Source organism: Styela clava, chromosome 5, assembly GCF_964204865.1.
Source record: "Styela clava chromosome 5, kaStyClav1.hap1.2, whole genome shotgun sequence".
Classification (NCBI taxonomy): Eukaryota; Metazoa; Chordata; class Ascidiacea; order Stolidobranchia; family Styelidae; genus Styela; species Styela clava.
Genome location: NC_135254.1, coordinates 15,477,022 through 15,492,936, shown reverse-complemented (window position 1 = coordinate 15,492,936; position 15,915 = coordinate 15,477,022). Strand labels below are relative to the sequence as shown.

At 33.9% G+C, this 15,915-nt stretch overlaps 1 protein-coding gene across 2 annotated transcripts in view; it reads right to left on the bottom strand.

Annotated features, from left to right (window-relative positions):
• Positions 1-15,915, bottom strand: part of LOC120345158 (uncharacterized) — a 42,730-nt gene that overhangs the window by 13,166 nt on the left and 13,649 nt on the right. For both annotated transcript variants that reach the window (XM_039414581.2, XM_078113070.1), the window contains 26 exons: positions 14,998-15,183; positions 14,408-14,521; positions 14,029-14,142; positions 13,599-13,686; positions 13,311-13,463; positions 12,959-13,065; positions 12,187-12,291; positions 11,671-11,758; positions 10,979-11,352; positions 10,387-10,539; positions 9,679-9,854; positions 8,874-9,000; positions 8,379-8,506; positions 7,796-7,952; positions 7,206-7,377; positions 5,295-5,440; positions 4,797-4,917; positions 4,145-4,247; positions 3,908-4,030; positions 3,511-3,655; positions 3,087-3,142; positions 2,639-2,838; positions 2,370-2,505; positions 1,772-1,888; positions 1,021-1,128; positions 315-519 (listed from right to left, as the gene is read on the bottom strand). In XM_039414581.2, coding sequence (XP_039270515.2) covers positions 315-519; positions 1,021-1,128; positions 1,772-1,888; positions 2,370-2,505; positions 2,639-2,838; positions 3,087-3,142; positions 3,511-3,655; positions 3,908-4,030; positions 4,145-4,247; positions 4,797-4,917; positions 5,295-5,440; positions 7,206-7,377; positions 7,796-7,952; positions 8,379-8,506; positions 8,874-9,000; positions 9,679-9,854; positions 10,387-10,539; positions 10,979-11,352; positions 11,671-11,758; positions 12,187-12,291; positions 12,959-13,065; positions 13,311-13,463; positions 13,599-13,686; positions 14,029-14,142; positions 14,408-14,521; positions 14,998-15,183 — 3,702 coding nt within the window. The remainder of the gene's footprint in view (positions 1-314; positions 520-1,020; positions 1,129-1,771; positions 1,889-2,369; positions 2,506-2,638; positions 2,839-3,086; positions 3,143-3,510; positions 3,656-3,907; positions 4,031-4,144; positions 4,248-4,796; positions 4,918-5,294; positions 5,441-7,205; positions 7,378-7,795; positions 7,953-8,378; positions 8,507-8,873; positions 9,001-9,678; positions 9,855-10,386; positions 10,540-10,978; positions 11,353-11,670; positions 11,759-12,186; positions 12,292-12,958; positions 13,066-13,310; positions 13,464-13,598; positions 13,687-14,028; positions 14,143-14,407; positions 14,522-14,997; positions 15,184-15,915) is intronic.

The window sequence follows — 15,915 nt, the reverse complement described above, 5'->3', positions numbered from 1 at the left end:
AATCTCCAAAATTCCAACCAAATATCAAAGGAATTGTACCAAATGTAAGATAAAAATGTAGCAAATGTAATATGAATATATGTCTATAAATTATAATGACTAGCGAAATTTAGAACAAAAAAAACAGGCCTTGTTCGATTCATAATAAAATTTTATTACAGATAATAGATGATGAAAATTTGAAATTGATTGATCTATCAACTGGAAAAAAACATTTTCTCACAACAACAAATCGACAAAAACGATAATAATTAAGCGAATCGATTCATAAATCCACTTCGTTTTCAATGAAACTGAAATAAAATTGAACAAACCTGCTCCAGATACAGCAAAAGTAACTATGTGTTGTGATCCTTCGCTTGTTGGTTCATCAATACTGCCGGTAGTTTCAATATCGACTGATACTTCGAGTGTTTGGGTGAGTCTTGCAGCAGCGAGAAAAGATGAAGCTCCTGAGGCAGTTTCAAAGCATGCACCAGATGATATATAACATTTGCTGTTATCCATTCTGAATTCCATCTGTTAAACAAAATTTTGATATTCTAAGACGAAATTTCACGAACAAAGCAAAAAATAAAATTTTAACCACAGGAAATTTCAAAGCAATTGGTTTGGTAGTTAATGAGAAAAGCGATTTTACGAGAAGAAGAATAATAAGAAAAAAAACATGGATTGATATCTCGCTAGACCGGTAGATTTCAAGTGGTGGGGCGCACCCCACAAAGGGGAAGTAGAGAATTTTTGAGGGAGTGTGAAGCTATGCAAAAATAAAAACATTTGTTAGATTGATCTTGCCCGTCTTATTTTGGATATTTACATTTCTTTATTTTGGATATTTACGTTCCATCCTCATATTTTCAACATTTTTTTTATAAAACATCACTTTTGTCATACTATTATGTAGCCTATTGTTAGCTAGTTATTTTTAAGGTGGGACACGAGACTTGACAAATCTAAAAATGGGGCAAGGCTTAAAAAAAACGACCACTAAATGACAGGATTAACAAGAATATATCATACCTGTGACGATTCCCCATCCGAGGTTGCACGTTTTGTTCTGCTGAATATACTTGTCATCGAGTCATATGCTTCATCAAATAAAGATCTTTTCTTGCGTGAAATTTCGACCTGTAATTCCATAAATAACTTTGTTTTAAAGTGTAAAACTCTTATCAAGGTGGAGATTATATATATTAGAAATTACCTTAATTGTAATTAATTCTAATTAATTAATTCTAGAAATAATTTTAATGATACCATTAACTTTTTTTAGTGAAATTTGTCATATATAAAATTTGTCTGTTAAATTTAGAAGAGCGATTAGAATTTTTAAAAACTGAATGAATTGCTACACAGCATTCCCAAAAAATTTATAGGAAATTAGTGGAAATGAATACAAATAATGTATTTTACGAACCTTCAAAGAGCACTGTCGATAAATTGCTTATATTGACTTTTTATTCATATATAAGGCGCATTGTGCTATAAAGCGCAGCGTTTTTTTGCTTGTAGACAATAAAGCATGAAACACTACCTAATCCGTACCAGGCACACTGAATTTGAAAAAAAAAAGGAAAAGCATACAACCAAATTTTTCAGTTATAACTCCATATTTTTGATATTTCTCAATTTACTTTGTAAAATTTGGCATTCATCATAGTTTCATTATGAATATATGGAGTTAGAATATTCAATATCATCCCATCATTCAGAGTGTATTCTTCAAAGTAAAAAAAGTTTTATATTCAGTTTTGGCATTATTCTAACTCACCGTTACAATATTCACAGCTATCATCTTCATTTGAGTGTGTAAAATTTTGCCGAATTCAATTGAAAGTTCTTCTTTTCTGGTCCATACATCAGCAGGAGTCATGTTGCCAACTTGAATCTGACAATTTAGGAATGATAATTACTTGTTTATAATAGTAATTTTACTACTTTTTTATAAATAATTTGCCCAAAGCAAGGTTACTCAAATTCACTCGGAAATATAGGAGATTGTCCTCTTATTGATGACCACTGAAGTGCAGAGGACTACTAGGACTGTACACTACTTTTTTAATGGGAAGGATGGCTAGATGGTGAAATTGTTAGGTGAAAATGTTTTACATACATTACATTTACCGATTTCTCTAGTCATAAAAGTTTAAAATCAAGACGAAGCGTTGCAAAGCCCTATATTTATACAATGACCAAAACCACAATGTTGCATCGGAATTAACAGCAAATCCAAATCTTAACCCAGCAGTATGAGCTCGCCAATTAAATTTTCTTCAAAGTTCATATTGACTAAAAACATGGATAGTACTCCGAAAAGAATTTGATCATAAAACGTCCAAAAAATGAGGCAGCATAATAAGTCCACATACCACAAGGATTCCGAGGGCGTATTGTTCAGGATATTGATTACAATCGTCACCATCCCATCCACAATCAGCATTATTACATCCTTCGTCACAATAACTGTTGTTGAAATTGTCAGTACAGTAGACTTCATATTTCGGACTAAAGATATTCATAACAGAAATTAAAAAAATAGAAAAAGTGATAATAGTGAATGAGTGGTTTTAAACAAATTAAAATGTTCGCTATAAACTGATGTCTTACAACCTTGTAGCAAATAATACTATGTTCTTACTTGCAATCTCCTATAGGAGTGCTACAATCCATTCCATCCAGAAGGCATTCTTGAGTATTGCAGTGTTCGTCGCAATGTCCGTTCTTGTGTAGATTCCAGCATTCATACTCAGGCGAACATAATTCCCACGGATTGGCGTTACCGAAAGTACAATCGGTGCCGTCGTAATCACATTCATGTGTGGTACAGTTCATGTTGCTCTGAAATTTTAATTCTAGCGTAATAAATTGTGTATGATAAAATTTGAAAATATTTTAGCATATTTCAGACAATTGAAAATTTCAAGATCAGAATGAAATTTTATGCTATGTTTATAAAGAAAAGAGGTTCAAAATAATTTCATTTTCTTTAAATTCATTTCAGAGAAAAAAAATTCTGACATTACTATTTTTTAGTCTTATTTTACAAAACAACATTATTACATAAAAAAGATAACAAAAAAACTTACATTGCAGACTCCATTATTCTTCACTTGAGCGCAGTTTGGATTCGAACAGGTTTTATCTGGCAACAGTAAAAAAAATTATTGTTTCATTTTCCTATTATGTCAAAACAAGATCAATAAAATATTAGTAAAATATTCAGATTGAATTTGCATATAATTTCGATAAATTTAGTCAAAACATTCCCACCCAGAGTGGATAAAATTAAATAGGCAATGAGGAACAATTAAACTTCCGGTATGTATCATTAGCCACTCGTGCGGAAAATTGTACAAAGTGAATATGCGAAAACGTTTACGCTTTTCTGTAAATTTTAAAACAACGAACGCAGAAAAATGAAACAAGTAAAATAGTCATGGAAAATTTATATAATTCATATCAAATAGTGTTTTAAGCTAAAAGGTTCTCAAACGATAAAAACTACGTTACCTTCTACTCTAGCTTTTTCACAATAATCCCCGTAATAATTTGAAGTGCATTCACATGCGTCATTCACACATACTCCGTTGTTGTAACAAATGTGTGAATCTCCACACGATGAATATTGATGTTGACAATTGATGCCATAGTAACCCTGAATATAATATTCATGATAAAAATCATGCTTAACCATCGTAATAGTAAGACGTTCTGTTTACAAGAACATGGGATCGCTTTTAGTATAGTTTAAATACAAGGGTGACCCCAAAAAATAGAACCCAGGTCATTAGGAACATATTCTAGATTTAGAAATACTGTTACTTTTTTGTAATGGGTTCTGTTTTTGGGGTTTTCCAAGACATTTACTTTTTGATAGATGAAATCATGAAACTAATCCATATCTTACAGATGAACAAGAGCAGAAATATCCTTTAGGATCGTAGCTGTTATCAGTGCAAGTTCCACCATTTTCACAAGGATTGATTGCGCAACTTCCTAGTTTCACATCACAGAGTGTTCCAGCATAATCCTGAATAAAAGCAAATAGTTGGAAAAATTTCTTTGTGAAACTAAAACGAAGGTGACAAAGTATTAAAAGTGTTGAACAATAAATAAACATTCTAGATGAAAAGACAAGACTTACCACAGAGCATACACATGTAAAACTGTTTTCTCCCTCGATGCATTCAGTAGTACCTGCTGCATTACAAGGATTGGACAAGCATTCATTCACATCACCTTCACACCTGATAAGTAGCAGTAAAGATATAAAATAGTTAAAACAGCATTATTAAGGATGTAACAATTGAGCCACATAAATGTGGTTAAATATGATATTAATTTAGTTTTTTTTTCCCAAAGTTGGTTATTATACTTTTGTATAATGATATATATAATTTGAACTTGGCGGAATTTAAAAAGCACTTCTAAATGCAAAAGAATTTTGAAGGGTCAAATAGGCATTGTCAAATCAATCTATCTGAATCATTGCATTGGCTTTACTTCTGGACCTAATCCAGCTGAAAGTGAAATAGGGAAAAAGTCCGCTAATTCCATGGTCAGTCTGCAAAATTTTTGCATTAATTTAACGAGTTGCAGAGAGCTGTTTTTGGATTTTTTCACCATTTTGTGAAGCTAATGAAACCGAATTTTAATTTCCATTTGAACTGATCTACTGCAATGTTCTTACTGATTAAAAAAAAAGAGCATCACACAGATGAATTCATGACTATGAGTTTTTCGATGTAAGAATGTAATTAGGTTGCAAGTCATAAAATAATATGTTGTTTACCCACCTTGATCCTACATATCCAGATAAGCAATTACAAGTGAAACCATTGATTCCATCGATGCATTGTCCCCCATGATAACAGGAGTCATCAGTGCAATCATCAACATTGACCTCACAGAATATACCTAAAATGTGATGAATAAAATGTTATACGGTTGAAATCGATTTTTGAGCTGGAGTGCGACTTTCATGAGTTCGCATCTTCCTTCCAAGTTAAAAATAAAAACAATTTTAAAAAGGACGTCGGCATTTAAATTCCATTTGCTGTCGCTAAAATGCAACATAAAGCATATTCTACATTCAATTGATATTCTACAAAAAAACGGTCACTTCTGTGTATACTGGAGGAAAAAAACAAATAATATTGATTATCATCAAAGCATTACTAAAATAACAGTTCCGTTGTCGAATATCTGAGAATAAGGACTCACAACCTGAATGTTGTTGTTCATTACAGAAGATGACAGTGGAACTATTTGAGTTTTTTTGAGGAAACACTTACCTGCAGTGCCGGCGAGACAGGAACAGTGGACCGCATTAACCATATCGACACAAGTACCACCATTCTTGCATGGGGATGAAGCACACTCGTCAATGTTCTGCTCACAGTTTTCGCCAGTGTATCCCGCATCACAAGTGCAAGAGTAACTGAATGACAAAAGATTGATACAAGATTGTAGAATTATCCCAGATAGATGGTAAAAATATTCGCAATTCTTACAATTTATGTGAAATATCTGATTAAAAAAATTCTGAATAGCAAGTCCAGTGGCACGGCAGAAGAGGGCTAACTTAAGCGAAATGAGTACAAGCCCAATTGTTGAACCTCATCGTTTTCCGACTGGACCGCGTATTATAATTAGGGCCCGACCGATATATCGGCCGGCCGATATATCGGCCTTGTTTTTCACAAATTTTGAACTATCGGTATCGGCTAATTTTACCGATAGTTATCGGCTGATCACGTGACTGCCAAAGTGTCAAAATTGCGCCGGGAAAGAAGTTTTATCGCTTGTTTAATTCGAGAGCGGTTCTGCGTGAAACTCTTTTTCTTCACTATTTCTATTTCTCTCTTATCAAAAGCGATTTCACACTTTGCAAGCAAGTTTGCAGCGTGGTGGCTTACAAATCGAAGCGATAGAACACGTGAACGGCTTATTTGTGTCAAATAATATACGCTAGATTAAATAGAGAATTTTCGCGTAGTTTACACGGCGCTTGATTTCCCTTGCGCTTTAGTTGTTGAAGGTTGCCGGGAAAGCAGTTTTATCGCTTGTTTAATTCGAGAGCGGTTCTGCGTGAAACTATTTTTCTTCACTATTTCTATTTCTCTCTTATCAAAAGCGGTTTCACGGACGATTGCGACACGGGATTGCACACTTTGCAAGCAAGTTTGCAGCGTGGTGGCTTACAAATCGAAGCTATAGAACACGTGAACGGCTTATTTGTGTCAAATAATATACGCTAGATAGAGAATTTTCGCGTAGTTTACACGGCGCTTGATTTCCCTTGCGCTTTAGTCGTTGAAGGTATTATTTAACTTCTTGTATTGGTATGTTATAGATGGCTGGTTCTAGCGGTAAGAGCAAAGTATGGGAAAACTTTGTATGCCACAGTGATGGTGTACTTTGTAAAATATGCTCATCATTGTTAAGTCAAGGTTCCGCCGATTCCAAAAAGAAAAACACCAGTAATTTGTGGAGTCATCTCAGATCGAAACACAAGAGCAAGTATGATGAGATTTCGCAGACGCAGTTAACGCGAAAAAGGCCAGCTGAAGCTTCCCAGTTTAATCGGCAACCTTCATGGGAACACATAATGGATAAATTTAATAAATGGCATGGAAATGACGCAAGAACGAAATCACTTGATAAAATAATAATGGAGATGATAGCCACTGACAACAGGCCATTTGCAATAGTGCAAGATGATGGATTCCGCAGGCTAATAGAAACCATTGAACCTCGCTACGCCCTAAAGACTGAGAAGTATTTCAGAACAGAAATGCTGCGACAAATATATGTGAAGAAACATCGGTATCGTTATCGGCTTATCGGCCTAGTTTTAGAAAACTAGCAGTATCGGTATCGGTTCAAAAAGGCAGTATCGGTCGGGCCCTAATTATAATACGTGACTCGTTAAATAAGAATGGTATATCCAAAATATTAGCCAAAATTCAAAAATCAAGCTACCAGTATTAAAAGCAGTTGATTAGTGCAGACGCTTGAGATTATAGTTGTTTTTTGCAAAATTTGACATTTTCATGGTGAAAATGCGTAGACGCAAACATCGAAGCATAAAGAAAAACAAGTTAGAATATGAAAAAATACAAAAAATTGACATTCCCATTACTTTTCAAATACCAAATCCAAATTTCAAAAACACGAAAGTTCCACGAAAGACGTAACCATACCTGTTGATCAGATCAATGCACGTAGCTCCATTCAAGCAAGGTTGAAGAGCACATTCGTTGATGTCAATGTTACAATATGAACCTGCGTATCCTGGATCACATGTACATTCATGAGCAGTTGTTGTGTCACGACAATCTCCGTGGTTTGAGCATAATGCAGAAACAGCAACCCCTAATGAATTGGAAAAAAATGCAATCACATTGTAGAAAAGAGCTTTCCATTTCGTTTGAATTCGGGGACGTGGCCAAGGAGTCGAAATTTTTTGAAGCATGAAACGCTTCTTAGATCCTGAAGAGTCTTGAAAAACCACATTTTGCTGTTATGATCCAACTTGGATATTGAAAATTCCAACCCCCTCCCTTTTAAAAAATTCCTAGCTACTATTATTCCTATTCCTAATTATTACAAAAAATAATACAATATTCCATCTATTTTTTGCAATTTTGCAAACTATTCTAATAAAAGCATTTTGGGGCTCAATATAGAAAACAGAATAATCATAATAAAACATGTATGAAATTATTAAATGATTCCATACAATCGTTGTAATTAAATTTCACAAATAAAAAAAATTCTTCTTCAAACTTACCTCTATTTGTAGCAGCCTGTTCACACGTAACTTCTTCCATATCACAGTAAACGCCAGTATAACCAGTAACGCAGGAGCATGTAAAATCTGCTCCATTCTGGCTGCATGTTGCTCTGTTTTTACATAAACTGGCATCGGCACACAAGTCAATTAGATTCTTGATAAAAAAAAATTCAAAATTAGAACGACCTTCAACGGCTCAGTTGGCTTCCTCAAAAGAGTAACGGAGATTCAAAAATACACATTCAGTACCAGGGAAATACTCATGCTGAAACAGCGCGGCAATTACGCCACTCAATAAAAGCACAGACTTTTATACATATAATAATTTTTCCATCAAAAAATATTCAACTCAAGAACAATACTAACCTTCAAAATGTTATGGCATATAAAAATGTTCACGGCCTTAATAACCACACCGTGCCCGTGCAAACCAAAACAATCAGCGAATTTAACAAAATTCAATCCTTATTTAATCTCTTAGAAACTCCAAAGGGAAGGTTCAACCACGGAACCCTACCAGCTGCGTCACTACAGCAGTTACAGTTTTAATACAAATACTGAGATAAAAAAAACTACTCACCCCACAATAAGTTCCCTCATAAGCAATACCACAAGCACATCTCGCCGTTCCCGAGTCCACATAGCATGTTCCACCATTGAGACAAGATACGGATAAACAAGCACTTATCTCATTCTGGCACTTATCACCTAAATAAAGAGAAAAATATCTAAATCATGTTTATTCACAAGATCACAAATTGAGAACTACTTTTCTCATCAGGTTACCTAGACTCAGCATTGCTTATGCTCCTACTCACAATCGACTAATATAATAGTATAGCTTAAGTTTTTGTATTCTAGGATGTTTTTGGGGGGGTTTATTTTATATCTTTCGCATATTCGGTATTCCTGTTTCAACATCAATTCTTATTTCAAAGTGAAATTCCGTAATTTAAAAATATTTACCAATTCTACACTATAAAAAAATTCACCATATTACGTACACCACTGTAGTCATTGATCTTTAAACTTCTGTATCTAAGACTTGAATTTGTAGGGAAAACGAAGTAAATACCTGTGTAGCCGCTTGGACATTCACATGTAAAAGTATTATCACCATCCACACATGTCCCACCATTAAGACAAGAACTTGATGTACAATCGTCTGGATTTCTCGAGCAGGTTAAAGAAGTATATCCAGTCTGAAAATATAAATATAAAATGAATATTAGCAGTGAACTAATGAAACTACGATTTACCAAGCTTGAAAAATTATAAATTGTGATCATATCAGATTGTTTCTTACATGGTCACAGTTTTAGCAGTTAAAGTGTTGGACTTAACTGTCTTGGGATCGTAGGTTACACATTTTACAACCCCATGCCCCCACCTCACCCAGGGTTAACAAATTTGGGTGGGCAATAGACCTAACTGTGTTGGCATCGCAGGTTAAACTCCATACCCCACCTCGCCGAGAGTGTAATGAACTTGAGTAGGCCATAGACTTAACTTTGTTGGTATCGCAGGTTATTACAAATATCAGGTTAACACCCATACCCCCACCTCACCCAGAGTGTAATAAACAGAGTAGGCAATGCCGGCCCTCCCAAAAAATAGTAGCTCCCATCAGAGGCTGCTTGAAAAAGAGCCTTGTTTAGAACGAAAGACATGAACAAGCGTCATGCAAATATATACAGCATGAAATATAAACAGATGAGAGCAAGCCAATTAATCATTCAAAGCTCCGAACACAAAGCCAAACATTTCTGAGCCGGTCGATTATTGGCAATTAGAAGATTTAACACAAAATCAATATATATACAACAAATCTTTATCGAACCAACAATTTACGATAATTCAGTAACTCGACAGCAACTTACAGGGCATGAGCAAACAAAGCTGTTGACGTAATCTTGGCATTCCCCACCATTCTGACATGGGTTACTTGCGCATTCGTCAATTTCAAATTGACAATCGAATCCGTTATAACCGGGTTTACATAGGCATTTATATGTTCCAACATCATCGATACATTTTCCAGCGTTCATACATGGATCTGAGAAAATAAAGAAAATAATTAGTCAGTCATACTTGATGATCTGACCAAAGCATAGTTTATTGTTGACACATAAGATTATATTTTCATGTGATTTCTAGAATTTCCCATAGAATTTTCAGGAATTTAATGAAAGGAAAGACAGTAAGACAGTTCAAACATATAGCGAACTATGGGCTGTCATATCGGATATGGAAACAGTTAACCTGTTAATCGTTTCAGATGCATAAACTTGATGGTGGAGGAAGCCATAGCTGATCAGAGCCTACATGAACTATCCTACGGCGACGAGAGTACATAATTCCTATCACACATAATTATCTTCAACCTGCGAACCCACACAAGGAAATCAGAGGTGCGATGATGGCAAGCGTGTTATATGAGCTTGGCACGATACGCCAACCATTCAACATGTGAATTGTATGTGTGCCTATGTGATTAAGTTTTCTCAGACATGAAATCAGTAGATAGAGAGAGAGAGATTTATTTTTTCATTATCCAGAAAAAATGACCATTGCAACAAAAGATATACCTGGTGAACAATCATCTATATTCGTTTCGCAGTTAGTTCCTGTGAAGCCATTCGCGCAAGCACATTTATAATCAGGTGATAAATTAGTACAAGTTCCTCCGTTCAAACATGGTGAAGACAGACATTCATTAATATCATGTTGACAAGTGACTCCTGAAAATAAAAATATTATTTAGATTGAAGAAATGAGAAGTATATTGATCTTGATAAAAAATTATATAAAAAATGTTAGATTTTAGTAATATTTTATGAAGGTTTGTTTTCAAAAATTGAAAATAGCTGAGAAAAGCCAATAATGAAAAAAAAATTTCAAAATAAATGGTTTAAACAAAATTGATATAATAATCATGAAAAATTGTAATTAATTAAAGGTTTTAATTAATTATTTATCATGCGAAAAAATGTGACACCTGCAAAATAGAACTAATAAATTTTTCCTTGAAATTATGAATTAAAAAAAATAGATAAATTTGGCAAATTAGAATTCTAACAAAAAAAATCCTGATTTCTGTTTAATTACAAAATTAATCAAATAATTAATTATGAACACTATGGTACGCTCTATGTTCAAGATAACATCATATGCTTTTACCTTCATATCCTTGTATACATGTGCAAGTGTAAGTCAAGTAATCAGCGGATGGGGTACACTCTCCACCATTACATGGATTCGGGTTACATGGGGTAAGCTCCGTCTCACAATTTGTTCCTGTGTATCTTGCGGGGCAGTTACACGAATACACATTGACCCCACTTGTGCATATACCCCCGTTTTGACAAGGAGCAGTCGCACATTCGTCTATGTCCGTTTCACATTTGACTCCGGTGTACCCAGGCGTACAAACACACACGAATCTGCCGATTTCATTTTGACATGACCCGTGTTCACAAGGGTTAGATTCGCATTCGTTGATTTCTACTTCGCAATTTACCCCTGTGTATCCAGAATTGCATACACATATGTATCTGTAAGGAAAATGAAAATGTATATGAAAACTAGTTAACAGTAAATAACATAAGGACATGCTACACAATGTTGCATAGAAAATAACAAAATTATTCAAAATACAACTCACAGATACTTGTACGCAACGACTGATATTCTAGAATTTATCATTCATGTAATATTATTAATCATTGTTCAAAAATTACGGCAAAAAAAATGACCAAAATTTTCAAGATCTACAGTATATTCCATGTATTATTTTGAAACAGTACGTGATTGGTAAATACTCAAATACTTTGAGATAAATACTCAAAATTTGTAATTAAAATCAAACTCACTGGTTGACATCTTCTTGGCACAATCCATTAATACAAGGATTGCTACTGCATTCTTCAATATCAGAGGAACATCGCGAACCATGGTATCCTGTGATATAAATTAATTTTAAAAAAACTTTTTAATCAAACATTTCAAAAAAGCACAAGGCTTGACCGAGACCATATAAAAGAAAAACAAAAAAAATTGTTCTATATTTTTCCATCATTGATTTTATCATTTTTATTGTTTCAGATATGGAATCATGCCAAAATATAGTGACGCATAATAGTTGAGACTAATGTCTTTTCGTATTTTTATAAAGTTGAATACAAAAATATTCCAAATCTTTAAAATCAAAAAATAACTATTTTCTTATGTATTTGATTATTCAATCATTCCATGTTTCGAAAACTCTCAATAATAAATATCAGAATCAGTCAAATAAATTGAAGTAATCACTCAAATAGAAACAGAAATGCAAACATTACAACACAGTAGGTTATTATCTTATTTTAAGTAAAAACACACATATATACCTGGCAAACAATTACATGTGTATGTGTTAATACCGTCAACACATGTGGCTCCATTTAGACATGGGTTTGATTCACACTCGTTAATTTCATCTGTACAATGCGTTCCTTTGAAAAGAAATAAAAATTGAAATTTCATTTTAGGCTTGCATCATATTAATACAACCAAACGCAGCATAAATATGATGAACATTGACATGTGAAGATCATCTTCTAGCTTCTATAATGTGTTGTATTAGATCAGTGTCCACTAATTGGGAATGATTTCCTCACCAAGAAAGAAATTTACTGTTTGAGGAATTCATCAAAACAGAATTGGTACAACTGGGTTGGATGACGATAGCCGAGTAAATTTTTATACAAATGGGTCAAACAAAGTACATCTAGTCAAAGCCAACCCAAAATGAAATTACTACAAACCCATAAAAGGTGCGGAACAAAAATATAGCTTTCTATACTTTTTGTGAATTTGTGCTCAAATATAGCCAAATGATTGAACATTTTTGTATCCATTTTGAATCATTTGATTCAAGAGTATAGTCATCTTTATTCTTGCCACAGCATCCTTGCGTAACACATGTATGGATCCACTTCCACAAAGGCACAGAGCAAGCAAATCTAGCTGGTCTTGCATAACCCCAACTGATAGTTCCATATTAAATTGCTGATCATAAGTGTAAAACATTTGATATTACCCTAACATAGTCGGGTATAACCCACAATCAACAGTTTACACATAACGTAAAATTTTTGGAAGACACATTCAAATTAATACCTGTGTATCCTGGATCACAATTGCATTCATATTCATTCACTTTATCCACACAAGTACCATGAACACCACATGGATTAGAAACACAATCATCTGGATTATTTTCACACCTAAAATACGTAATTTCGATCAGAAAAAGTGATGATTATCGTATTATAAATTGTCCCTTCAAACAAAGCTAGCATTAATCATATATTATACAATGGAGCATAATGATGGATAATACTTAATAACTCACTATTCTGAATTTGGATTGATTTTGGCAGTATATTAAACATAGTTATCAGCACGTCGAAAAAAGCATGTATAGTCTACTTAAACCTAAATTATATTAGGTTTATATGTTATAAATTACCTTGTGCCGCTCGTTCCAACGGGACAACTACATGAAAAATAGCCGACGTTATCGGTGCACGTTCCTCCATTTTCACATGGACTTGATTCACATTCGTTTATCTCAGTTTGACAAATTGTTCCCGTATATCCCGCATTGCAATTGCAGATGTATCTAAACAATAGTCTGTTTTGTAAGAGCAAGGATATCACATTTCAAGCCATGGTTAAGGATTCTAATTGTCGCATTAAAAAAAAACACTTTTTCAGATCTAGTGAATTATGATAGGTACTAAAATTTAGTTCTTACTGGTTCACGCCATCTTCACATGTTCCATGGTGACAAGGATTAGTTTGACAATCATCTATATCAGTTTCACAATGGATCCCGGCATATCCTGAAAAATAGTAGTAAAAATAATGAAATGTTGGCAAAAATTTTATTTGTATTCAAAATTTACATAATTTGCACCCAATGAAATATTTGATAACAATAATCAGATCCAGAAAACGGTATTCATAGTATTTTAATAAATATTAACTCAAGCTTTTGAAATCTTCTACCCAACATTCTCTTTTGTGTGCATATTTTAACAAAAAGTACTTTTGGAAAAATGATGCTATCCTATATTTTTCATTTGAACCATTTAGTATAGAATAGTATTTTCTGAGATCTTTTCAACCTATATATTCAGCATACTTCTGAAACCAAAACAATCAATAATACAGAGTCATCTTACCATCAGCGCATTCGCATTCATAACTATTTGCCTTGTCGACACATGTTCCTTTATTTTGACATGGAATGGATGAACACTCGTCAATATTAAAACTGCAATCAGAACCGGTGAATCCTGTAAAAAGCCGTATTATTGGTTAAAAAAATAATAAACTAGCAAAGTAAATAAATTATTATGTCTATGTTCTACTATATGAAATATGTCCACAATCAAGTGTCACGAATGAAAAAAGGATACTCCAAATAAAACTGCGACAGATATTTGATAAGAAGATTATTTCTGGTTCGGCATAGCATACCCAATTTGTAAGGAACTGGGCTGTTATGTCATCATCGCCCCCAGCCCTCATTTACACGCATGTTAGAATAAATTCTCTTACCCGAAGCACAATTGCATGTGTAGCCATTGATTTCATCGATACATGTTCCACCATTCATACAAGGGTTGCTTGAACATTCAATGATGTCAATATCACACAATAGTCCAGTGTAGCCTGCAAAAAGTAATATTCAAAAATTTAAGTTTCATCATACAGGCCCTGACAAATTTAGATCTAAAAAAATGCAAATGTGCCCACTTCGGGTTATTCAGAAATCTTACGGCTCACTGAAACCACCTTAATAATTAAACGGTGACACACATCTCATCCACAAACTAAAAGTGGATGACTGCACTTCAAGAAATAATACAGTGATAGGGATAGAGAACTGTCTGGGCAGCCTTGTGTAACCCCCAGCTGAAATTGAAGCAGTCAGGAGGTCAGTCAGTCATTTGATCCATTCTAAAACTACCCCCTACGGCCCTACCTCACTCAGGATGTAATAAACTGGGTAGGCAATGCTGCATCGGCAAAGAATTCGATCCTTCTAAATAATGGTAATTTCTCACATATCGTTAGGTATCAGTGGCTGCTTGTATACACCCATGTTCAGAGCAAAAGTCGTAAATAAAAGTTGTATAAAAATTTACCTGGCATGCAAACACATTGAAACTTTCCAACCATGTCAAGACAGGTTGCGTCATTTTGACATGGCGAGCTTTCACACTCATTTATGTTGGTTTCACATCTAGGTCCTGTGTATCCATCTGCACAATCACATTCGAATGATCCTTCTGTGTCAATGCATTGGCCGTCGTGTTCACATGGATTTTCACCTGAAATAGGATAGATTATTAAAATTAGTTGTGAACTCGCAACAATCTAAAAATATGCCTGATATGTAAAAAGCAGTTTATTTTTCATGTTACTTAAATTACACAACGTAGATATTATATCCTAAACTGAGATGCTAAAAAACGGAACAACATTTCAAGGTGAAGAAAAAAGCAAAGAGCGCAGAAGGAATGAAAAAAACAATCACACTCGCTTTTAATACGTCGATAAAAACGTCGTGAAGTCTTGATTTATCTGAGCAACAAACTTTATCCAGATCTCACTCATTTCAGTCAAAAAGACTCCAAGAATAAATGATTATGATAACCTCAGCTCTAGCCCAGACAAAGGACTATACTATATGCTGGTGGCTACTAAATAACATTGTTTATTTCTATGTTATGTGGGAAATACATTTTGATATGAAAGTCTTTCATTATAAAAACCTAAACAAAGTAGTATCATGAAATATGCACAGACATAAAAAAAAATATAGGTATACGAATAACAACATAATCCTGTCTTAGAAAATTTGCAATAGCCAATATTTAAGAATTGAGACACTCATAAATAATACTAACTAAAAATCAATATAAATAAATTCATTTTCTAAGCTATCCAGTTTAACGCAAAACCACAATATATCCAAATTATGTTCAAAGCGATTCCACCTGCCATTTCAAATCATTTTATCTTTGTTTATCAAGTTTTCAATACTTGATATTTATATAAAA